Source organism: Drosophila mojavensis, unplaced genomic scaffold, assembly GCF_018153725.1.
Source record: "Drosophila mojavensis isolate 15081-1352.22 unplaced genomic scaffold, ASM1815372v1 contig_19, whole genome shotgun sequence".
NCBI classification, from domain to species: Eukaryota; Metazoa; Arthropoda; class Insecta; order Diptera; family Drosophilidae; genus Drosophila; species Drosophila mojavensis.
The window spans coordinates 3030109-3055626 of record NW_025318726.1 but is presented as its reverse complement, the minus strand read 5'-3'; the positions used below and the strand labels follow the sequence as shown (position 1 = coordinate 3055626).

The following is a 25518-nucleotide window of genomic DNA, read 5'->3' as shown; positions in this document are numbered from 1 at the left end:
ATTATACATATATATCTAATTTTATAAAATCTCTCATTTAGTAATTTGATAATATATAACAATAAACAATGGCAAACGAACATATAATTGCTAATACTATGTACCTTTTGTCTAATTATTGATTCCAAGTGATTAGAAGATCTTTGAATATAGATTATTCTATAAATAAGCACAATAATTATATATTGTATGCAGGCTATATAACACATTGCAGGTTGAAAGTTATCAGGTGTTTTGTAAAATGGTAATAGGTCTGATTACAGAACCAGAGAATAGACTCTTAAAAGGTATTTCAAATGATTATAGCATTACTTTTTATATTTATGATTTAACGATGACTAAAAAAGTTGGTAAGCTGCGACATCGGCTTGGTCTATCAATTGTGTATGCATATGATCATATATATATGATCAAGCCAATCAGCGCTATCAGCTTCTCAGCACGCCTCAATTGCACCTACTTGCGCTGGCGACTGATTGGCGAGTTTAGGTCGCAATCATTTCAAAGGTAGCCTCACACACACACACATACACACTCGACTTGCTCACGTAAAACAAATTGTCAACTTCAAAGGAAATGCAAAAAAGACAACTTCAATAAAATGGACACGCAATGAAACTGAAAAAGCAATCTATTCAAGCTGCCGGACATACATAGATACAGATACAGATAGAATAAGATTCAGGCAAAGATACAGATACTAATGTGTCTGTACAATCACATACATAGATAGAAGCTCCAATGTGTATAAGTATACATAGGGGAAGACGCAAATACAAATACACAGAATACACAAAACAGATATATATTGAGATACAGATACAATTGATACAAGATACAGACACAGCTACAGATACATTTTTGCACACACACATGGATGATGTAGATACTAACAATGATGTAGATACGACGCAGTTACAGAGATACGGTATGCGGGGCTAAAATATAGGGAATTAAGTCAGTCAGTGAGTGTGTAACTGAATTTGTCTGCCGTCTGTTGCACAATCGAGAGCGAGTGGCCTATAGACCAGATGGAAAGTCTTGCTCAATCTACATGCAACGCTGGCAAGTTTAATGTAAAACTCAGCTTCAATGCAATTGCAACTCCAACTAATTAGTTTGTCGGCTGCTGCTGCTGCTGCGGCTGCTGCTGTTGGTGCTGTAATCGTAGCGCAACAAACGACAATTTTCCCACTGAATTTTCACTTTTCTTTTTGTGCTCGCTCTCTTTTGTTTTCATGCCGCAGAAGGGAAATTAAAACAAAACAAAACACAAAAGAATTTATGAGTTCGAAAACTTTTCAAATAGTCAAAGCGACTGCCAGCAGAGGCGGCCACGGGGATGGGGCGTGGTCACGTTTTCATAACATTCTATACAGTATGAGCCGACCGCGCGTATCTTTTATGTGTCCCATTGGCATCGTTTAAGTACCACAGCCGCTCTCCAAATATTTAAAAGACCATAATGAGCATAGTTCAGAGTCGTTAGATGGAGTACTAAAATAACACAGCTGATAAACCAGTTGCCGCTGCTTATTTAAACTCAATTAATTAGCCAAACAACATTTAAGCTAAAGAAGAACAAGCTACGTACGCCAAAAAAAAAAACAATTCTGTTTTATATTTTATAAAACATTCTCTTTCCACTCAGTCGTTAATTGACAAACTTCACTGAATGTAAATGCAGAGACGACCTTTAAAAAGATTTATCTGAAAAATGTTGAAAGTTCCTTATCATATTATATTGTATAAATGTACCTAAGCTGGAACTTTAGAAAATAACTTTTAATGGACTTTTGGCTAGTTGGAAAATGTGCAGCAGCTAATGAAAATCGAGTTTGATTTATCAATAGAAAATGTTTGACGTTTTGAGGACATGACAGAAGCAGTATACATATATGAAGAAAATTTAATACAAATATCATAAAATAAACAGTTTAATGAGTATAAATATTCACAGATTCAATGGGAACATTCATAAAAGTCTATGAAATGCTTAAAGAAAAATCTATAGGAAATAAAATACAAATATAGGAAGTGTAAGAGTACGAATCTGTATATTTATTTGTATATAAATTTACTGCATTTCATTTAGACCACTTCAGTCGTATGACCAACATAGCTTCAGTATTCATTATCGTATCACCAAATCACATCGAAATGCTCTTAGTGGCTGTATATGGGTATCGGAATAGGTGCCAAGTACCTTTTGGGAGTATTGTGTGTTTTTGCTTTTCTTTTTGTTTTTGGTGCTGCAGCTACTTAAATTCAAATTAAAATTTGAATTCGAATTCAAAATCAAATTCAAAATCATGGCCATGGCTCACATGCGATTTCTCGATTGCGGCGTTCGGCCACAAAGCAAATACAACACATGCCAATAACAACAACAACAACAACTCAAATACATAGAAGAAGAAAAATAAACAAGCTTGGCGGAATAAATGAATATTAAATGGACAAACGACGACGAAAAAAACAGTTGAGGTGGAAGAAGCAGCAGAAACAAGTGAGAACGCTGCAATCGAGAAAAGGCTTGACTGTACGATAGATACTCTGTGATATGCATACTAAGTATGCCCACTAAGTTCAAATTAGCTGATCCATTGTAAACATTCCAAATGTCGTTCCTCAACTACAATATATGGTCGAAACATTTTCGTTAGTCTCATATGAATTCTGTAACAGTAATATACTCGCTTTCCCGCAGAGACTAGGGTACATCAATAATACATAAATAAACGTATGGCAAATCCAAGCGATATTCGATACGTAAATGCCATAACATGTTTGCATGTTTGATTGTTTGCGCTATCAATTTGCATTGTGAATGGGTGCGAATGGAAGTGCGACTGCCAATCCGGGGCGAGTGTGTGAGTGTAAAGTACGCAAACTACGCAAAGCCAAAGCCAAAGCCAAAACCGTAACCAAAGCCAAAACCAAACCCCAAAGCACATGCAACCAAATGCGACGCGGCGAACGGCGCTGAAAGCGCACAATTTGATTGACGGCAACGCTGACGACGCTGATGACGACGTCATCGTCAAAGCATTTCAAGCTTGAAACTTGGCCTAAGATTTCAGCTCAGGCGACGGCTGTGTTGCCGCCCACGTACAGCCCAACAACAACAGCAACAACCACAGAGAGATACTTTTACACTCAGACCACGGGAGCGGAAGCTATAGCTCTCAAAGTCGACTGTGTAAGAGCGAGGAGTGTATAGCGGAGAGTGGTGAACGGAGAGCAGAGAGCCGATAGCGGAGACCCGTTGAGCCATGGGCAGTGCGATTGGCGTGAGAGCGACTGTCGCGGCAGCAATGCCGACGAGGGGCAGCGGGTAGCCGGGCTGTCAAGCTTTTGCGGTTTTTAGTTACAGCGCGCCAACTTGTTTGCGCACCGTGGGCCGCAATAGCGAATTTCCCATTCTCCGCGAATTATACAATATTTGTTTTGTTCGGGTTTGCTATTGGTCTAGATTTATCTATTAAGTACGCATTCTACTAAATAAGTTTTAGCACGGGTATTTCGACATTGTAAAAGTAGTAATAGCAGTTGTAAAATTTTTATTAATTTATTATAATAATACCATTTTAAAACAAGTAAGAAGGCTCTAGGCGAGACTGCTCGACTAGGAGATACCCTGAACCCTCTAAGCTGATATTATACTCATTCTACACTACTTTTATGCACACATGCAACACATCCATCTACACGTACGTATAAGCTCGCGCTCTGCTAACTGCGCAGTAAACAACGACTGCGCTATATCGACTCAGCTCATGGCCCTGATCAAGAATATATATACTTTATGAGGTCTGCGATGATTCCTTCTGCATGTTACATACTTTTCACAAAACCATTATACCCTGATTTCTCATTTTCAATGGGTTCAGGGTATAAAAAAGTTATTAGAAAAGAAAACACAACATTAACAAGGAGGGCCCACTGTGCATGCTTTTGTCATTTACATTGTGGCGAGCAATTACATGCGACAAGCCAGGCAACTGTTGGTTTCTTATGCCTTTTTTTTAGGGCGTGTCCCAGTTTTGGTTTAGCTTTTTTTCGTAGTTTGCCACATTTGGCAGACACAATTTATGTCAAGCCGACATCTTTGGCGCTGTGCGAAAACATGCGTAAAAGTAGCTGCAAACGGAACCTCCCAGCCCCCTATTTTACTGCTTCGGACTCAACAACAGTTGTGGCAAGGCATAAGTGCGAATGCGTGTGTGTATGTGTGTGGCTGTTGCTAATAGACGCAAAAATTAAAGCGCCAGCAAACCCAAACAAACTTTCTGGGCAACAATATAAAGTGGCCGAGCGTGATAGCTAGTTATGTGCGATAGAGAGAGAGATATAGAGAGAGAGTGATAGAGAGACGGAGAGCAGAGGGCGCTGGCAGAGGCTGCATTTAAAAGCGGCGTTGACAGCCACAGTGACGACGCCGGCGACGACGGCGACGACTGCGAGGCTGTTGGCTTCTGTCAAACATGTCATACGCAAAATAGCTTAGCTGTCATAAAAACAACAATAAGCAGCAGCCAGGAGGGCCGTAAAACTCTTTATTGTAATCCTAACAACAACAACCGCATCAACAGCAGCCGATAACACAGGCCGTGGTTATGTCTAACAAGTGCAGGGCGTAAGGTAAGTGTGGGAGGGGCACATTTGGGTGGAGGCTGCATTTAAGTTCTTATTGAGGAATTCTCCTGATGTTTTGGTTGTAGCCTCAATTTACATTCATTTTTATGTTTTATTTGATTTATTTATTAACTAATCTCCTCGCTCTTGCGGCTTCTCCTTTAGCCTGTGTGCCCCCTCTCTCTCTCACTCTCTCGCTTGCTGAAACGCCAACGCCTCGTAGGCGCATATATGTATATACACACAGTCGCAGCAACTGTAAATAGTTTTTCTTTTTGCTGTGTCCGTGTCTCTGCCTCTCTGTGTGTGCGTGCATGTGGTATTTTAATAATAGCACACACATACAATATAAAAGCTCCCGCTGGAGCTAGAAGAAGAAGAACGTAGGCAAAACATAGAAAAAATGTTCCACTAAAAACTTCAACACCCGCATTCTGACAAATACCCACAGAGCAGAAAGCACAAAACTTCTATGTGGCTCCACGTCACACACATATATACACATATATACACACCCACTCGCTAAGAGCCCTTTGGTAATGGGGGATGGGGTCAGTGCTGAGTTAGGCTGCCGCAATAAAGCTCATGTTGTCTGCGGCAACGGCAACAGTTATACCCATGTACACATACATATTCGAGCGTATATGTGCATGAGCAAGCTGATTGGCTAGGCGGTGGTGGGGATAGGTAGCTGAGCTGGGCTAGATGCAACCCTTTCCCCAAAACAGGAAGTTTGTAGTTTTTTTCAATTAACACTCGCGGAATGTATGCGAGAAAGCTAGCTACCCCACCTAGCAAAGCGAGTGAGCAGCAGAAGGAGAAAGAGATGGACAGAGAGAAAGAGAGGGAGGTGAAAGAGCACAAAGGCAAGTCGAGAACCGATTCGCTGCATTCGCTATATCATAATACACACATACACACATGCAATTAGATATTTAGTTGTATATTTGCGCGATTGCTATTTATATTTGTTGATGTTGATATTGTTGTTGTTGTTGTTGTGACGGCATAAACAATCCGCTTATACAATGAAGGCGCGAATTTGGATCCGTTTATTGTTTGTCGTTGTTGTTGATTTTATGATTGCCGTGGCAAACACGCTAATAAAACATGCCACAATAAAACTGCAAGTCACATATACAAACAGACATGTATACATGTATATGTAAATATAAAACTACCTTTTGGTGTCGGCACCTCCGAAGGACGTGCGGGACGTCTCTTTTGACTCCACCGAAGAACAACAAAGACGACAATGAAAACCCCGAGAACCAACAAAACGGCAATGGGAACGTTAGGAGCGGCTGCACAGTGCAACGCGGCAACGGCAACTGCGGCTTTTGGTTTGAACTTTTGCTATTTGCCGCCTTCCCTAAAGTAGCGAGAACAACGACCGTTACTTATTTTCTATTTTGTTGTTTCTGTATTGCGCGTACACTCTTACATACGCACACGCACACGCACAAACACACTCACACACTTTTTACTGGAATTACAAACAAATTTTGTGTTTTAACACTTTGTACACCAAACGCGAGCGCGTAGCAATCAAACATCGACGCTTGCTCTCTCTTTTAACGACTGAAACCGAAAACAGCAAAAGCCCTGTTGAAACGGGCAGTATGGCATCAGCTGATTTTCACAACAGTGCTGCCAAGTTCGATAAACTGAGAGCTCTGTCATATTTAGTACATTATTCGATATTTGAATAACGAACGCATTTTTCATCAGGTGGCAACTATTAAAAACAACAGCTGAGTCAGATAAATAAGCGCGTAAATTCAAATTTTTTCAACAGGCAATCTCAACAACATTGCAGGAAAACTGTCTTTCTATAATACTTAAAAGCGGCTTACCTAATTGCTTTCCAATAATATCTTCCTATCTCTCTTATTGGCAGTAGATGGCAGTGCTTCATAGTATTTAATTAAAATTGTATTACTTAAACATTATATCATCATTTAAGGGAAAGTTATCTAAAAATGGGTAAATATTTGTTGATTTATCTCATTTACACCATTTCCAGATGCAGCCGTAGTTTTTATTACAGCCAAATTCGCCCGGATATATGGCACAAAAGTCCTCGGATTCCTTGAACTCGCACCTATTACTAGGACAGAAGTAATAGTAGCAGCCTGTCGAGCAGGACTCTCGCAAACCCTGGGCACAACCAGAACAATTCAGTATTGCTGAAAGTGTTTTTAAGCCACATAAAATAAATAATTTTCAAAATAATTTGCAGATAGACTTACCGCTCTCAAGACAATCGGGAGTCATGCAACTCGAAATTGGGGGATTTGGTGGCATCACCAACATTCGTGGATTGTCCAGCTCTACTATTTCCGGGGGCTTGAGATAGATTACTGGACTAGTACAAACCTTCGGGTCGCAGAGCTTTCGCTTTTGATTGAAGCAAACCCATTTGACTCCATATTTTCGGCAGATACGTGGACTATTGACTGTACAGCAACTTGCAGATAGCTGCTGAGTCAAGCTGTCTGGTGTCGTTGTTTTGACAACAGAATTGACCTTTGACTCTACGTATGCATGACTCTGATCCGTACTGGGATCGTAGGGCTTAATGGTCTTATACTCCACTTTGTTCACATTTTCGGTTGCTGTGCGAAACTCGTGCTTGTTGTTTATTACATTATCGATCTCCAATACTGTTGTTATGTAACCAGGCTTTTGGCATTGCTTGCGCCACCACACGGTGCCCATTGGACAGGCGGGCGACAGGCAGCGACCATCATAGTATTCGCCCCGGGTGCAGAGTATCTTGCGGCACTCGTCCCTGAAGTAAATTGAGCCAGGTGGACATCGAGCTTGTTCATCGGGATCTCCAATTGGCACTGGATCGTAGCTGATGATCGGTTCTTCCTCTGGTGCCGGGGTCGTGGTAGTGGTGCTGGTACTAGTGGAGGTTGTGGGCATCTGATAATATGGGCTTGGAGTGGTGATGATTGGTTTGGTATCATAAGGGCAAGGTGCGGGATTTATCAAATGACACATGCCATCCGTATGTAGACGGTAGCCTAACCCAAATCAATATGTGTATGTATTATGTGGGTATTTTATATTTGCGTATATATCTTACCTTCCTGACACCTACTCGTGCTATAGCACATGCCATTGATAGCTGAATAGCCTTGGGGGCATTCCATCCACTACAAAAATCCAATTAATATATATTTAATTCATATGTTTTTATTTACTACCTTGCCATTGGCATCTTGATAACATTGCGCGACGCATAATACGCTGAGTATTGACAAAATCGTCCACATTGAAGTCAACTTAAATTTGACGTGATGTTTTAGTGGCAAGGCTTGACCGACAACTAATCAACTTTTAAGTCTCTCCGATGCTTAGCTGGCGTTATAAGCATATTTTGTTTTGAGCTCTGATAACCTTTTTTGATACCCTGAGCCCATTGAAAATGAGAAATCAGGGTATATTGCCTTTGTGAAAAGTATGTAACCGGCAGAAGGAATCATCGCAGACCCCATAAAGCATATATATTATTGATCTGGGCGATGGGCTGAGTCGATATAGCTCTGTCTGTCTGTCCGTCCGTCCGTCCGTCTTTCCGTCCGTCCGTATGAGAGCTGCAATTTTACATGCATACTCGTTTATACCACACGCAGTATATCATATTTTATCGATAACTCTCTCGATATCTTTCTTGTCGAGAATAATTGATAATTTTTTTTTTTTGTTCAGTCAAACTTGAATACTATTAGACCTGGACACTTCAGTCTTAATGTGTATGTATATTTAATGGATGCGAAGATTTTGTAGCTTACAGATTTCGGATACCGTGCCCCCTTCGCCCACAATTTGTAAAAAACGTATTTCAAGTACTAGAGACTTGTGCTTTGGAATGTACACAGATTCAACCATATGATCATGCTCTAAAAGTTGCATAAAGATAGTGTTACTAAAAGAAAAATTATTTAACTAATAAATTATCATAATATTGCCCTCACTGCAGCGCAGCCCTGCGCAGTTAGCAGTTAGCATAGCGCGAGCTTATACATACGTGTGTATGCATGTGTGCATAAAAGAAGTGCAGAATGATTATAATATCAGCTTAGAGGGTTCAGGGTATCTCCTAGTCGAGCAGTCTCGACTGGAGCCTTCTTACTTGTTCTATTTTAATCTGATGATGTGCTAGTTGCGACGTTTACTTCAAGCACCGTTTTCTATTCACAGCTCATTTCTAATCGGCATGTTCGCCTATCAAGTGCTGATTTTTCCTTGCCTGCTGTTGGCTCTTGATCCTACCGCTGCTCAATATCTACAGAGCTCCGTCGCCGTTTCGTGTACTACGCCCTACGTGCTTCAAAATGGGGCTTGTGTGCTCCCAACGGTTGCCTCGAGTGAGTGAAATTACATTAAATGTACGAGTCTAAGCGATTATTTGTGCTAAATTCATATTTATAGGCCCTTTAATCAATATTTATGCGATGACAACTTCACCATGCTCGACTCAAGCGGCTCTTCCCTCTACACCTGTGCAATCTTTACCTGCACTTTGTCCTAATCAGCCTGTAGCACCCTGTCCAACACCAAGCTCAACTCAGCCAAGTGTTCCTGCTCAGCATCTTCCGTGTCCGAATCAACCGGTGGCACCCTCTCCGACCGTTCCAGTACAATCTCAACCTCTCCCTTGTCCGAATCAACCGGTGGCACCCTCTCCGACTGTTCCAGTACAATCTCAACCTCTACCATGTCCAAATCAACCTGTGGCATCCTACCCAATCGTTCCAACTCAACCTCAACCTCAAACTCAACCTCAACTTCTCCCTTGTCCGAATCAGCCTGTGGCACCCTCTCCGAGCGTTCCAGTACAAACTCAACCTCTCCCTTGTCCGAATCAACCTGTGGCACCCTCTCCGAGCGTTCCAGTACAAACTCAACCTCTCCCTTGTCCGAATCAACCGGTGGCACCCTCTCCGACTGTTCCAGTACAATCTCAACCTCTACCATGTCCAAATCAACCTGTGGCATCCTACCCAATCGTTCCAACTCAACCTCAACCTCAAACTCAACCTCAACTTCTCCCTTGTCCGAATCAGCCTGTGGCACCCTCTCCGAGCGTTCCAGTACAAACTCAACCTCTCCCTTGTCCGAATCAACCTGTGGCACCCTATCCCATCGTTCCAGTGCAACCTCAACCTGCTCCCACACCGGCTCAACCTATTACACCCTATCCTCCTGCACCTACAACAACAACGACAACAACGACAACTACAACAACAACGACGACAACCAAAAGACCAACCACCCAGCCGCCTCCTGCTCCATTGCGCCAATGTCCAAAGGGCACAGTGCTCATCAACGATACATGCCACTTGGTTCATTGTGGTAAGGGAGTCTATAACGATGTTCATTGTGTAGAGCCGCGATGCCCTAAGGGTACCTATTGGTCGGGTCTGAAATGCGTTTATCCACAGCCCGTGGAAGTGGCACCTATTCACCTCGAGCGAACAATCATCCAGGAATCCAAGAGCACGCCCGACATTGTGCTCAACAATGTGCAGCATCTGGCAGTCAACGCTTCGCTGACTCTGCCTACGGACTATAGGGATTATGTAGAGGAATCTGAAGAGAAGGAGATCTTACCGCCGATTGTTCTACCCACATCTAGGCCACCACCCAAATGCTGTACGGTTCTTGCACCACGCACTTGTCGAAGCTCATCGCAGAGCAATCGCTGGCAGTGCTTCAATCCCAAACAGCAAGTGTGTGGCGACGTATGCAGCGCCCCAAAAATGGCTTTAAAGCCAGCCAGGATTAGCAGCTGGAACGAGAACAATTACCAAATGCTCACCATGCCGCCCAACTGGAACTCCGATTGCCAGATGCAGGGCAACTGTCCACGAACATCAAGTAAGTGGAGCTGATTTCTAGATCTTAAGTCAATAATTTTAACTGGTAATAGAAATTTACTCAGAAAATTTTCAAAGTCAATCTTGATTTATCAAAGATCAAACATCACATTGATTCATTGTTTGTATACTCGATTCATATCCAATATTCAAATATCTAATACTAATCTGTGATTTAGATATCTCATATGAAATAATATTAATTGATCTTAATAATATTGATCTTAGTATCTTGGATCACTTAAAGATAAACCTGAACGATTTTCATTGATGTATTCTATTCCAACAAGATCGTTATGACTGTAGCGGCTGCGCGTCGGGCCACATGACATTCTGCTCGTCGTACTGCTACAACTATCACTGCCGTAGTCCCACGTGCGCCTACTACGATCAGCAGGAGTTCTGCGATTCTCCACAATTCGCCGGATCCGTGGGCTGCAGTCCGGATCATGGATGGCGTCGTTAATTAGATTGATTGCAACATATTTATCTTTTTGTTGCATTCCAACTTAATCGAATGTTGTATACTTTGTTTCAATTGTATACATATATATGTACACATATTTATGTATAATTCTTTAAAATTTCAATAAAATACAAAAAATACACACATAAGTAAGAAGGCATGCAGAAAGGAATGAGGCAAGTAGGCAGAAAGCACAATATATTCAAAATACTTACATATATCTATACTATATCTATCTATCTTATATATAAAATTCTCGTGTCATGGTATTTGTTGCCAAACTCCTCCGAAATGGTTCGACCGATACTCACGAAATTTTATATGCAGGTCGGGTAGGTCTGAGAATCGGCCAACATCTATTTTTCATGGCCCTAAGTTTAAAAGGCGGCCCACCATCAGTTTTTGTTTTTATACCCTGAACCCAGTTTTGTTAAATGTATGTAACAGGCAGAAGGAGGCGTGGCATACCCCATAAAGCTCAGTCGATTTAGCCCTGTCCCTCTGTCCGTCCGTCCGTCTGTCCGTATGTTTGAACGCGTCGATCTCAGAAGATATAATAGCTAGAGACTTGAGTTTTGCTTTCAATATCGATTGATTTCCCCGTTATTTTGTTATCAATTAAAAACATCGAAAACCAGTAATAAATTTATATCTGCTACATCTTTAAAGCTAGACTCTCCAAATTTATACCCTGAAGCCATTGAAAATGGGAAATCAATTAAATTCCCATAGTAAGCCAACACTGCAGCCAATGCGTGTTTATGCATGCGTACGTATGTCTGTGTGTGTGCGTGTATTTGTGCATATGCGAATAATTATTGAAATATCAGTTGCTCGAAGGGTTCAGGGGATCTCGTAGTCGGGCCGTCTCGACTAGAGCTTTCTTACTTGTTTTTTTTTTTTTTTTTTTTTTTTTTTTTTAACGCAACGAAATTACGATATTATTCAATGTACAATGAAGCATTAATTGCTATTGAGTATCTTTGCATTGCCATTGAGAATTTACTCAGAAGGCCTGATAACAGTGTCAGCTTTCGGTCATGCTCTCATGTTAAACAATTATTCATGCACATTTTGTTAATACGTAAACGTGATTAACAAATATACGTGTAAAGGTAAGCCAAATAATGAGCCATCGAATACAATATTACGTCACTGTTTATCACCAAACAGTTTTTCTACTTGATTTTGATTAAATAATTCAATTCATGTTTTCAAACGAGATCGTTTGGAGCAACGGAAGTAATTGAAAATACTTCTGCAAATGGTCAACAATTTAATTCCACATTCAAAATCAAAGGCCACGTTAACCAGATCCAGATGCAGTTTGTAACATTAAAACACAATCATCCATGGCCACTGTGCTTAAACAGTGTAAAATTATTATCTGGGATGAATGCACCATGGCCCATAAGCATTCGCTGGAGGCAAAGCAACGCTTGTCGGGTTTATATAAAAACTATTATATAAAGAGGAAAAATCTTCTTGTTTGTTTCTTAGTGTTGAATATACCCCAAAACTACTGGAGCATTAAAAGTATGAGTATAGACTATAGAATATTTTCGAAAATGTAAGAAATAATACTATATTATATATTATAATAATATATTCAAAACAATTTTTTTTTAATTGCCAAAAACTACTGAACGAGGGTATCATAAATACGTTTTCTAGGACGAAAGTCCACAGTCGAATTTTAGCTCACTGAATTAGATCGTCTCTTAAATACGATCCACAAATTGAATGCTCACCTTTAATACAAAATGAGAAAAGCATATCATACCACCATCAATCTACTCACTGATATTAGGGATTATAGCTATTAAGTAAATGCAATGAATCGGTCAGAGTTTGTTTAATTAAAATATTTATAAGTATGTGTATGTACAAGATGTTTTGTTGCAGGAATATTAATACTGAATGTATGGGAGCTGCCGAAAAAGACGCTCTCTCTCTATCTCCCGCGTTCTCTCTCTCTCTCTCTCTCGTTTACCGTGACGCTCAAATCAATAAATTTTGAAAGATAACGATATCTAATCTAAACTTGGTTAATAGTGACTGCATAGCGAGACAATTCTACAGTAAAGTAAGTGAGTTCTCAGCTGTTAAACGAACCAGGAAAGGAAGTTCTCTTTGACATATTCATACTTAGACTTTTCGAATCATTCCTGAAAATGAAGGTGAGCTGCAAAAGCTGAAGAAATTTTTGAACTAAATTTGATAGGTGCAATCCGTATCTCATATAATTGATATTAATTTATTAGTCATGGGCTCTGCTGCTGTTGCTGGCTGTTGGCGGCGTGGTTAGTGGCGAGGACGCAAAGGAACCATCAACCGTCAAGGACACGATTGTGATACAAACGAAGCTTCAAAACTATGAGAAGCCCTCGCTGCGCGACTACCAGGAGTGTCAATCGAATCGGCAGAGCTGCTTGGATATCTGCGCTGGCAGTGAAAAGTGCGAGCTAGAGTGCCCCCTCTGCCCGGAGCTGACGGAAGAGCCACTCCTAGTACACGGCATCAATGATACCAGCTACGTGGCACCTGCAGAGCCCCCGCTGAATACCACCAACATAGTCAAGCTAACGAATGAGATCACCAACATTATCAAGAACGATATCAAGGGTCGGAATGAGATAAATGTCCAGGTGCATCAGAATGTGTCCACGGTGGGCGGCCGGTTCGGTCTTGGTTACAATGAGCAGGGCTCCTGCTGCTATGTGGTGCAACGTGACCGCAGTTGTGAGCACCTGGAGCACTGCCAGGAGCGCTCACGACATCGCGTCTGTGGCGCACGGTGCCGTGCGCGAGTGATGCATGCCAAACGCGTGCTGCAATGCGAGCAGGACCAGCCAGATGAATGCCACGAGACGGTGCAGTATGTGCCCATGCAGCGGCGCAAGTCGATAAAACGCACCAGTTTCCCATTTTCGCCCAACAACCAGCCACAAACACAATCCCAAGGATGTTACTACACAAACTCCTGTGGTCAGAATATGAACAGTGCGCGACCGAGACTCGACAACTGTCTGAAATGTCAGAATCTGGCCTATGGCTATGTCCTGCAGAGTGGCATTCCACTAGAGTGCATGGGTTGCTTTCCAAGCTATATGCCACAGCCTGTGCTGATGCCACAGCCTGTGATCTACCCACACTATTTCGGTCCCAATTTTGACTACAACTATCAGCCACAGCGTGAACCACAACCTGACGAAGAAGATCAATACACATATCCGCAGCAGGAGCAGGATTGGGAACACGATGATCAGGATATTGAAGATAGAGACAGAGACAGCGGCTGGGTTCTGAAGACAGAGAAATGCATGGATCCTAGTGGAGAATTGGTGAACTGTAATGATGGCCAATTGCCCCCAGCACACTTGGAGCAGAACAATTATCCTGATTACAATGTACCCGCCCAACGCCTACGACTCCCTCATGGCAAGTTTATTCGTTCCCTTTACAGTCGCCGTGTCTAACAGGAGGTCACAAAGCTTATATTGAGAAGATAACCACCAATTTAGATTTTATTAATGCTTGAATTCGGAAAATTAGTCTATGACAATAAAAAAAAACCCTTTATTTTTCAGTGTTAGTATTTTGAGAATGGGCGATCCGGCTAGAATGGTGCTGTTAAAATATACAGGCACTGACCAAAGAAAAAATGTGCATTAGATACTAGTCAACTTCGTATTTGCTCGGCTCAGTCTCTTGAGGCTAGAGCAAGGAAAATATTGCGCAACAAAGTCAGTGCGCTGCAAGCGGTCAATAGTAATGGTCTCATTCTTATATGAAGCACGGCTATGCACTATATGTCCTACTCTCTCTCACTCTATCTCTCTCTTTGGTCTTTGCAAAGTAAAGTCTTCTTAATCAGGGCGACGAGAGTAGAAAGAGTGTATCGTCGATTTCAGAACCAACAAGTTGAACAGAGTTTTATGGCTGTACAATAAAATTAACTGTTTTTTTTTTTTTTTCAAGATCACTAATCCAATTTCAAGAATAGTTGCGTAATATACGCACTATTTCAAGAAAAGCTACTACAGTGGACCCTCTGTCAAAAAAATCACTTCGTTCCAGTTTCTTGAAAATAGTGACAAAAATACACCTATTTTGTTGTTTTACACGGCTGAATTTTGCATACAATAAAGGTTTTGGTTGTTATGCAAAATGCTCGTCCTCCGAGGCGTTCGTCAACCACTGTATGAGCGATATGCATACATAAATCTCGGATGTGACACACCGTCAGCGACTTCAACACGTAGCAATGTCATCAACACACATACATGACTAATGCAGAACCAATCATAAAATGCTTTTTCTATTGAGTCAGATCCCTTAACTTTATCAATATTTTGCAATTTGCGAAAAGCGATTATGATTATGATTACGAAAATTTTCAAGAATGAATAATGTTGTTTAGAAATCTTATCAAAACGGAGATATACATTTTTTATATATACTTATCTCGTACGTCCTTGGAGCTAGAGGCTTAAAATTTGCCATTTACTTTAACGCTAATCTAATAGAATTTTGAATTTTGTTAAACCGGCGTCAAATTTTGCTGAACTCTTTCCATTTTAATAGAAAATATAGATCACATTATCATATTCTTAAGAATTGCAATTAAATTTTTTTTTTAAGATTAGATGTGACTAGACATAGTTTAGGATTTGCAAATGATTCATTGATAGAGATGTGGGTTCGGTGCTCGCCGATGTTGAGTGTTGTTTATATCAATTTGATTATAAAAGTACGTATAAAAAGAACCCGTGATCTTCTGTCGTTCAGGTTATCTGCAAGTCTATAATATGAATATGTTTTCTGAAATCAGTTTTGTTCAACTTTATTATGTTCGTTTTTATAATGTATGTAGCCCATTTATAAAAATTGTTGATGCAATATGAGGCAGTATATCATACGGTACTAATTGGGCGTAACTTAAAGGAATTTCCCTAAACGGTAAGCGTAACTCATTTAATTTATAGTTCAATACGTTCTTTGTCAAATATATATGTATTTCAATAAAGTGCAAATAACTTTCCGAATTGCCAGATGCCAGTGTGCCACGAGTTGCAGATAGGCCTTGCAATTACATAATGTGAGGTCAAGAGATTTCAGTGTATGTGTGTACCATAGTAATAATAATTTAATTGGTTTTGATAACATTTTGTTTTTGTGTGGGACTCATCTCTGCTTAAAGACTAAACAACATTAAATAGAATCTTCTCATTTTGCATAAATATTCTCGAATTGTTCTAGCTGTTGCATATGAGCGTATAAATTTGTTTAAGAAAAACAGTTGAGGCATTAGGTAGATAGTTTCTTCGTGTGGGCATTGTCGTCTCATTGAGTACAGCGTGCCTTTGAACATGTGAAACAAAATTACTAAACTTATGGTAATATTGCGCTGTATGAATTGTTCGTAAAGCCAGTTGCTGACGACCAGGAATTGGGTTTGGTTTACTTCATTCCCAGTTCCTTCAACTCAGTTTCCTCATCCACAGAGTCCTCCTCATCGGAGCCGTGCACCGAAGGCGCGGGTGTGGTATGCCCTATATTTAACATAGACGAAGAATAGTATTACTTACGTATATTTATATATCTAATGATTTATAACTAACACATTAAATTAGATTATCAAATGGTTTTGATATGATTCCTACTTTAAGTAAAGAAAAGTACCGAAACTCAACAAAGTTGACAACGCTCAATGATATTTGAATGTCACCTAATCCTACCCATTGCGCAATAAAATCAATTGAAGCATATGAAAGCGCAAGCGAGTTTTTTTTTATCAATCCACCTTAATTGATTTATTGATACTTACGCGATGAACTAGGACTTGGCGGCTCGCTGTGTGGACGAGAGAAGATTAGATTGTTGCGTGAGCCATACAAGGTGCTTTCGTCCACATAATCAGGGTAGACAGCCTGCAAAGCCTTCACCCTAGCCTGTCTGTAATACTGCAGACATAGAGACAAAAATACAGATATGGACAGCTGTGTCGAACAATAGTATTATTTGAATACATACAATGCCCAGTGTACGCCAATCAAGCAAATCGCTGAGGCGCTCTGTGCGATTGCGCTGAATAATGCGCTGGCGACGATTTAAGCGGGAGAACTCCATCATGAAATTCGTCAGCTGCTGCACGCTGTTCTCTAGTCCAATATAACGACGATCGACAATGTATATGCCATAAGATTTTGGGTCGCTGATGTGTTCCTGCATGAAGCAACCGAAACCAGACAGATTTGTGGTTACACTTGGTATGCCCATGACGGTACACTCGGCTGGCGTATAGCCCCACGGCTCGTAGTACGATGGGAAAACGCCCAAATGACAGCCGCGTACAAATTCCTCGTAGTCGATGCCGAAAAGCGGATTTGTTGAAGTCAGAAACTCCGGATGGAAGACCATTTTGACGCGATCGTGAACCGAGTTGAAAAGCTGACAGCGCCGGATCGAGGACAGCACCGGATCGTTCCAATCATCAGCCACATTGTGCGTGGTCACTGGCGGCATCGAATCACGTTGCATAGCATACATGCAACGCTTGATCTTAACCAGATCATCCTTTTGCAGTAGCTCATCGGGGCCGGGTATGTGACCCTTAAGGCATGTATCGAACATCCGCTTGCCCACTGCCTGCTGAACATTGTTGATGGTGTCACGCAACTGCTTGATCACAGCATGGCCACGCAGTGAGTCGACATTAAAGTTGTTTGTCTTGGTGGGAAAGATAAGGAAGGCCACCACAGTGGTGTCCGGTTTCTCGTGCTTCAACATCGCGTTGAGGCGAGCCAGCGACTCAATGAATATGTCAGCGCCCTTATTACCAAACTCATAGCGGCCTGCAATGAAGAAGTACAGCGTCTTGTCCAAATCGAAATCTATGTGGCTGGAGAAAAGAAATGGAATCCATTTAATTATGTAAATAATTTCATTTAAGAAATTCATTAAAATAGTAAGATCACCGACAGCAAACTTTCGACTCACCCATAGAAATGACCGCGCACGAACTCATTGATCTTTTCCTTGGCAACGGCATGCAAATTCTGGAACTCATGAATGGCCGAGAACTTTTTCACGTTCAAGCCATTGGGCGTGATTATATCAGGTTTGCGCTTGAGCAGATGCTCGGCCTCATATCCCGTGATCTCCGATACGGTTGTGAAGACGTGGGCCAGGTGCGTGGCACCACGCTCCAGGCAATACCGATGATAGATTTGACGCTTGCCTGCCTCCTCGTCCACCGCAAACTTGTCCAGATTGTTGTAGAAATCGGTGTTGCCGGCGCATAAATATCGACCCAGAAGCGTGGCATGTGTGGTGAACACGGTGGCGATCTCAACGAGTCGTGTTCGCAACACAATCAAGCCTACGCCGGCTTGCCACTCATGAAAGTGAGCAACGATGCGCGGTGCACTGAGCTCATTGTTTTGGGAGTAGGCGATGGCAAAGTTGCGGAACTCCTCGAGAAACTCGGCAATCATGAAGCCCAAAATGATGGCATCGTTCGTCTCAATATCTAAATGGGGCACGCCAATGTTGCACTTCTCCCACATCTCAAGCTTAAACTGATCCAGCTTCCATGCGGCAGAGCCAATGTCAAACAGTATCAGCTGAGGATTCCCATCGACGAGCCAGCGACCGGTGTGAATTTTATAGCCTCTAGAGCGCAATGCGTTGACCGCATCCAAAAGCGGGTTGCCACGGGGAAACTCCATTTCTTCCATTTCAGTGCGTGCACACTGCTCCTTATAGGGACCCATCATGCACAGCTGCTCGCCCATCTCCTCGGTGGACACATACGCCTTGGAGCGTATCACTGTGTAAATGCCGCCCACTTTGTTGGCCACCTCCCATGCGACTTCGAAGTTCCAGCGATTCTCTCGCGATGCAATATCGCCGCGATCGAAGTAGTCCTTCAGGTCTGCGCCGGACTCCACTCGAGAAAATCGACGATTCATCTACAGCAAAAAAAAAAAAAAAAAAAAAAATGAAATAAAATAAAATGGAAAAAGACCGAATTTAGTATGATTTGGGAAATTGAATAAGAATGGTTGTGGCTATATGCTATAATTGTGTAACCCGCACGGCCATAGGTGAAGCATCTTGATCTTCAAAACGATAAGACATCTGGCGCCGCATTGTTATATTGCAGTGGCAGCTCCCAGACAACCTTTGAGTCTACGAAATCGAAGCGTACTGATAATTCACACACAATTTAGCTTCTGCTTGCCCCAGATTACAAAGTTGTAAAGCTGTAAACTGTAAGTAAGCCTTAGCATTGCACCGGCTCGCATCAACATCGGACCTAACATTAACATCGGCATCAAACACAATAGACGGGAGTGACTGACTAGAAGATACCCTCTACCCTCTCTCAAGTTGCTATTGTACATATTTGACCGCTACGCAAAAACGTTTTTACATCAATAGAAATCTATATGTAAATACATAGCATTCAGGAATTTACTTGCAATCCACAAACAATCACATTTCACCATGTTTGCATTGAGTAAAGGGTATAACAACCCGGCAATCCCGACAATCTGGAGGTGTGCCCCAATGTTCGAGCTTTGAACTGATAGTTGACAATTGATAACAACGTATGTGCCTTCTCACCCACCTGCCAGTAGCCCTGACTTTGTCATCGTTGTTGTTGTTGTGCATTTACCGTCCATAATTCGCAAATGCGATCGGCTATATTTAGGTTGGTTGGACATGAGCTATGAAAATATCTGACGCTGCCAATTTATTCATATATACATATTATTCATATATACATTCATATATACATATAAATATATATGCCAACTTCCGTCATTGAATGAAATTTTGAAAACATATTGAATATTTTAATATTGCAAATTATATAACAGCAATTGGAAAATATTGAAAACAGTTGAATATATTATTATTATTATTATTACATAAATAATATATACATATATACTCCATTTATCAATTAACAATTTATTGGTTCATTCTTAAATTTTCTAATCTTTAGCTGGAGCTTAACGCAGTGATCTAGCAAGCTGTTATTATTTACTAATTTGCAGCAAGTGTTTATACTAACTACATACTAACTCAACAGTTGCCATTTAGATCTGAAGACGTCATGACAAATGTTTCAACTAATATTTTCCTTTGTATTTCTGGTGCACTGAATATAATATACACTTGCAAACATATTGCACTGCCTAAAATTAAATTGGACTGCTTCAAAAAATGTTAATAATTTGTCTATTAATTTTATATTTATAAAGTATTTATTATTAATGGGTAATTCATTTCGTGTTCATGGTAATGAAGAATTTCAGGACTAGAAATATTAAAATATTGTTTGGATTAAAAATTTAAAATACATGCAAAAATTCATAATCGATTCTATGCCATTACATATTTTAGCCAAAAATATCTTTCCATTTACTTTCCTTAATTATTGAATTATTATTTAATATTCAATAAAAATTTTTTTAACTATTTTTTTTTTTTACGTTTTCAAAATCGAGAGTTTTATATATGATTACTATTTCGTATAGTGCTTAGTACTTTTAGTGAAGACAATCTTTCTATTGTTTTTCTAAAAAACTTTTCATGGGGTCTGATTTATGGAATTCATTCATCTAATTTCCAAAGAATTAAGTGAGTGTTATCTTCACTTATGCTTTTGTAGTACCTTTTTGGTCTATGTATTGAATTACAGTTACGCTGGTCCCATACAAAAATCTTGCACTTTTTTAATGCCCGATTTGTACGCATAAATTGAGAATTTGGAATTGTTTACCATTTAAAATTAGATAACAATAATTATTTAGTAGATAATTGAAAGTATAAGTTTGTGGGCATCAAGAAAAAAAAAAAAAAAACAATAATAATTTGTATGTTTAGGAAAAATTTAACAATAAAAAGAGAATAATTGCTCCTCCTTTGGCACATGTTCAATTTGCTTACGGTTTTATTGAATTAAATTTTTGTATTTCAACTGATGAGTGTGAATGGTGAGACGAGGCGACTCTTGCACGCGCAACCTGAATGTGTATGTATGTACATACATACACACAGACAGCACATAAAGATTCGAACTTTGGCTGCGCGGTTGTGTTCTTCGCCTTTGCCTTGCCTTTGCTATTGCCCGGCGCGGTCGACGGTACCGTCGCCGGCGACGTCACCAATATCGGCTGCAAGAACTTCAACAACAACAACCGCACAACGCAGTGGTATATACACAACATATGTATGTGAGGCAGGCAGTGCCTGTATTTTTGTTATTCATTGCCGAGCGCAGAGACAAGAAGCGTAAAAGTCAAATAAAGGTCAGTGGCTGCGTCGCTGTCGCCGCTGTGCGGGCAGAACATTAAAAATGTTCACTATTGTTGGTAGTTTCTTAGGTGTTTTACTCGCTCAACAAGTCTAACTTGATAATTTTGTTGTTGGATTCGTTCACACGAAGGAATATTGCTAAATGGCAGCAGTGGTGCAGCTTATCAGCGTTTTGTTTATGTTTCACCGTTTATATTATTTATTTAGTGCAAAAATATGATTTTGCAATGGTGCTCGCCGGCGGCGTTGGCGCCGACGGCTAAATAGCTATAATGAATTTGTTATTATATGTGTATGGGTACACGTATAAATGCACACGCGCAGCTGTTAATTTATAAAATTTTACGCAAAACTCATTCACCTTACAGCCGTCGTCGTTGTAAGCAGGTACAAACAAAACAAACAACTGGCGGGTAGTGTTGTTCAGTCATTTAAATAGCCGAGCGGTGGCAACACCACTTGTTCGGTATCGATAACAATATCATGGATGCAGAATATATTATGTACTGTTTCCTAGATTTTGCCTATACATTTCATATATTATATATATTTATTTTATTTATTTTTATTTATTGTCTACATACAAGGTTAAAAAGGTGTTTATTGTATTAAATATAGATTGCATCCCTGGCTTGCAGAGCTGCCATATAATGAGTGGGGATGATTTCATATCAATGAGCCTTAGAAGTGGACTAAGGCGCGAACTTTTAAAAAGTTACCAATTGATAAGAATTCAAGGTTCCGTTTTCGCTACCATGATAGAACTAATCGTCTTAGTGTTTGTGTTGATTGCGTCACATTTCACCTCGCAATTTTTCATAAAAGCTCATATTTCAAATATGTCCAACGCCAGTCGTAACCTTGCTCTATAAACAATTTAATATCATTTATGGCGCTTGCTCGCTCGCTTAACCTCAATTATTGCCCAGCACAAACACGCAAATTCCATAGTTCTGGTCATAATTAAAATACACAAACCACTTGCACTATAAGAAAACTTCAATTGATTTTCAACTTCATTGTCTAATAAATTGAGCTGACGGAGGAGTTGGTAATTGGGCTACCGCGGTATTCGTTACTAGCTCATTATACCCTGAACCCATTTTCAATGGGAAATCAGGGTATAATGGTTTTGTTGAAATGTATGTAACACGCAGAAGGAGGCGTGGCAGACCCCACAAAGTATATATATTCTTGATCAGGGTGAAGTGTTGAGTTGATTTAGCCCTGTCCGTCCGTTCGTCTGTCAGTATGTTTGAACGAGTCGATTTCAGAAGATACAAGAGCTAGAGACCCCAATCTTTTTTGCAAAATGTCCGTGTATACCACGCAGATATCGAGTTTTGCTTTAAAAATCGATAACTACTCCCGATATTTGTATCGATAAAAAACCTTATCGAAAATCAGTTATAAAATTATATCTCCTACAACTTAAAAGCTAAAGTCTCCAAATTTTTATACCCTGAACCCATTTTCAATGGGAAATCAGGGTATAATGGTTTTGTTGAAATGTATGTAACAGGGAGAAGGAGGCGTGGCAGACCCCACAAAGTATATATATTCTTGATCAGGGTGACGAGCTGAGTTGATTTGGCCCTGTCCGTCTGTCTGTCCGTCTGTCCGTCTGTCCGTATGTATGAACGCGTCGATTTCAGAAGATATAAGAGCTAGAGACTTCAAATTTTTTTTAAAATGTCCGTAATTACAGCGCGCATATCAAGTTTATCATTAAAAATCGATAACTCACCTCGATCTTTTTTTATCGATAAAAACCTTATCGAAACCCAGTTATAAAATTATATCTTCTACACCTTTATTGCTAGAGTCTCCAAATTTTTAATGTATGCTTATATGCAATTTATACAATTTCGGTTTTTGTTAAAATTTACCCCCCACCTCTAAATTCACCCCCTCACCCTCACTTTTGTAAAAAGCGTATTTCAAATACTAGAGATTTGTGCTTTGGCAATTACATGCATATTCATGTTATAATCATAATCTAAAAGTTTCATGAAGATCGTACGTCCATAAAAAAAGTTATTAAACAATTAAGTTCTCATAGTAAGCGCACACTGCAGCCCATGCGTGTTTATGCGTGGTTGCTTGTATGTGTATGTGTGTGTGTATGTGTGTGTGTGTATGCGTTTGTGTCTGTATGTGTGTGTGTGTGTATGTGTGTCTGTATGCGTGTGTGTGTATGTATACCTGTGTGTGCGTACGTGCGTGTGTGTGTGTGTGTGTGTGGGTGTTTCTTGTGTAAGCTGAAAGTCGCGAAAAAGTATTGAAATATCTATTGCTCCAAGGGTTCAGGGGATCTCGTAGTCGAGCAGTCTCGACTAGAGCTTTCTTACTTGTTTATATAGATTTATATGCAATTTATACAATTTCGGGTTTTGTTAAAATTTACCCCCACCTTTATATCCAACCCCTCACCCTAAACTTTGTAAAGGGCGTATTTCAAATACTAGAGACAAATGCATGCATATTCATATTATAATCATAATCTAAAAGTTTCATGAAGATCGTATGTCCACAAGAAAAGTTATAAAACAATTAAATTCTCATAGTAAGCGCACACTGCAGCCCATGCGTGTTTAGGCGTGGGTGCTTGTGTGCTTGTATGTGTGTGTGTGTGTGCGTGTGTATGTTTGTGTGTGTGTGCATGTGTCTTGTGTAAGTAGAAAGACGCGAAAAATGAAAATGAAAATGAGCTATTGCTCGAAGGGTTCAGGGTATCTCGCAGTCGAGCAGTCTCGACTAGAGCTTTCCTACTTGTTTTTATTTGTTGCATATTCCATTCTTAGGCTCTACCAGCACTGAATCAATATGCAAAAACAATTCGTCAGCTGTGACACACAGTTCAATTGGTTGTTCTGCCTACAACCTGAAGCCAGCTCGAGCCTCAGCATCAACCTTTGCCCCACAGCGCAGCCAACTGACATTCTGTTCGCTAGACAAGGTCAAATGGCATTTATGCTTTATTATTTTTCTAACGCCCCTCTCCCTTCCATTTCATGCTCAACTGCTTCTTTACCATGTTTTTCCTTGTCTGCCCTTAATGTGTATGTGTGTGTGTGCTCGTGTGTGAATGTGTGCTTGCCTAGGCATTTAATAACATACACAACAAATCTCAGTCTACAGACGCAAGCTGCTGGGCCATCATGGCCAGCTTACATGCATTTTCACTTGCACTTTTAGTTTTAGTTTTTATTTTGGTTTTAGTTTTCGGTTTTTCAATTACCGCTTAGCTGAATTTTGCAGATTACCCCCAATGCTGGCAGCTGGCTGGATATGTTGGAAAATGTTAGTGGTTATTGCAGACATTAAAACGCTCCACAAATACACACGCACACACACGTTACCATTAGCGGTACATGCAGCTGGGCTATGGAATATGTTTGGCGCTATAGATTGGTCACCCAAGCATGAGCAAATTGCCAAAATATAATCTTTGACCGCAATTCATTTCAAAGCTGTACACACAAGTCGACAATGGCAGCAGATGACGTTAAATTGCTGAATATCTCTAACTGTACTAAAAATTCAACTGGTATACGATAGCTAAAAACTGTATTCTCAGTATTTACTAAAAATATTGTATACAACAAGTAGGAATGCTTTAGGCGAGACTGCCCGACTCCAAGAAACCCTGAACCCTTGGAGGATTTTCTATTTACACAAGATGTTGCACATACACACACTCACTCTAGCTCACACTCTATTGATAATACATCCATTGAAAAGGTGTATGCGATGGAATAGTCAGAAATTAAGACACACTATGCAGAAGTCCGAGTCCTAAAGTGAACTATAGAGCATCTAATAATTATAAATGTAAGCTATTTAGCATATCACTTTTTGTCTTATTGTGGGAGCATCATACTGAGGTAGTCTGATTTTTCACGTCTGCCTAAAAAAAAGCAAGGGACGAATAAGAACAACAGATGATTTATGCTATCTATGTGAATGCATTCATTTGGTATTTGCAGTAGTAGCAGCAAAGACTGTTCCCATCGGTCAATTTAAGCTCGACTGAAACGACTCCTATCTGTCGTCGGGCTCAACATTTGAATGCGACATAGTGTTTGAGTGAGAGTCGCCCTATATAAAGGGCTACAGCTGCATCATTTCTTCAGTCGCCCAGGCCTGGTAGGGGTCAATCGTGTGTGATCGCCCAGCTAAGCA

The 25518-nt window shown here is 40.4% G+C and overlaps 5 protein-coding genes across 7 annotated transcripts in view; 2 read left to right on the top strand and 3 right to left on the bottom strand.

Annotated features, from left to right (window-relative positions):
* The window catches only part of LOC6572228, a 33534-nt gene extending 27313 nt beyond the window's left edge, over window positions 1–6221 (bottom strand). The window contains exons 1-2 of the mRNA XM_032728210.2: window positions 6115–6221; window positions 5820–6010 (exon numbers count right to left, since the gene is read on the bottom strand). The gene's annotated coding sequence lies outside the window, so the exon portion shown is untranslated. The remainder of the gene's footprint in view (window positions 1–5819; window positions 6011–6114) is intronic.
* A 305-nt stretch (window positions 6222–6526) lies between these two features.
* LOC6572229 lies at window positions 6527–7993 on the bottom strand. Its single transcript, XM_001998335.4, has 4 exons — window positions 7857–7993; window positions 7736–7805; window positions 6891–7673; window positions 6527–6827 (listed from the first exon to the last, which is right to left on the bottom strand). Exons 1-4 carry the CDS (start codon window positions 7923–7925, stop codon window positions 6646–6648), a joined length of 1104 nt encoding a protein of 367 aa, XP_001998371.2. The 5' UTR covers window positions 7926–7993; the 3' UTR covers window positions 6527–6645.
* An 861-nt stretch (window positions 7994–8854) lies between these two features.
* Window positions 8855–11147, top strand: LOC6572230 (proteoglycan 4). Its single transcript, XM_001998336.4, has 3 exons — window positions 8855–9020; window positions 9085–10533; window positions 10823–11147. The coding sequence occupies exons 1-3, from the start codon at window positions 8870–8872 to the stop codon at window positions 10996–10998; spliced, it is 1776 nt and encodes a 591-aa protein (XP_001998372.3). The 5' UTR covers window positions 8855–8869; the 3' UTR covers window positions 10999–11147.
* A 1922-nt stretch (window positions 11148–13069) lies between these two features.
* Window positions 13070–14587, top strand: LOC6572231. The gene is made up of 2 exons (XM_001998337.3): window positions 13070–13178; window positions 13263–14587. The coding sequence occupies exons 1-2, from the start codon at window positions 13173–13175 to the stop codon at window positions 14475–14477; spliced, it is 1221 nt and encodes a 406-aa protein (XP_001998373.1). The 5' UTR covers window positions 13070–13172; the 3' UTR covers window positions 14478–14587.
* A 1241-nt stretch (window positions 14588–15828) lies between these two features.
* Window positions 15829–21791, bottom strand: LOC6572232 (glycogen [starch] synthase). Of its 3 annotated transcripts, none has more exons than XM_015166280.3 (5): window positions 21695–21791; window positions 18001–18974; window positions 17035–17902; window positions 16829–16964; window positions 15829–16553 (listed from the first exon to the last, which is right to left on the bottom strand). In XM_015166280.3, exons 2-5 carry the CDS (start codon window positions 18972–18974, stop codon window positions 16462–16464), a joined length of 2070 nt encoding a protein of 689 aa, XP_015021766.1. In that variant the 5' UTR covers window positions 21695–21791; the 3' UTR covers window positions 15829–16461. The 3 variants fall into 3 exon arrangements, with proteins under 3 accessions (XP_015021766.1, XP_015021767.1, XP_001998374.1); XM_015166281.3 differs by lacking the exon at window positions 21695–21791 and adding an exon at window positions 19102–19207; XM_001998338.4 differs by lacking the exon at window positions 21695–21791 and adding an exon at window positions 19096–19199.
* Window positions 21792–25518: the final 3727 nt, after the last annotated feature.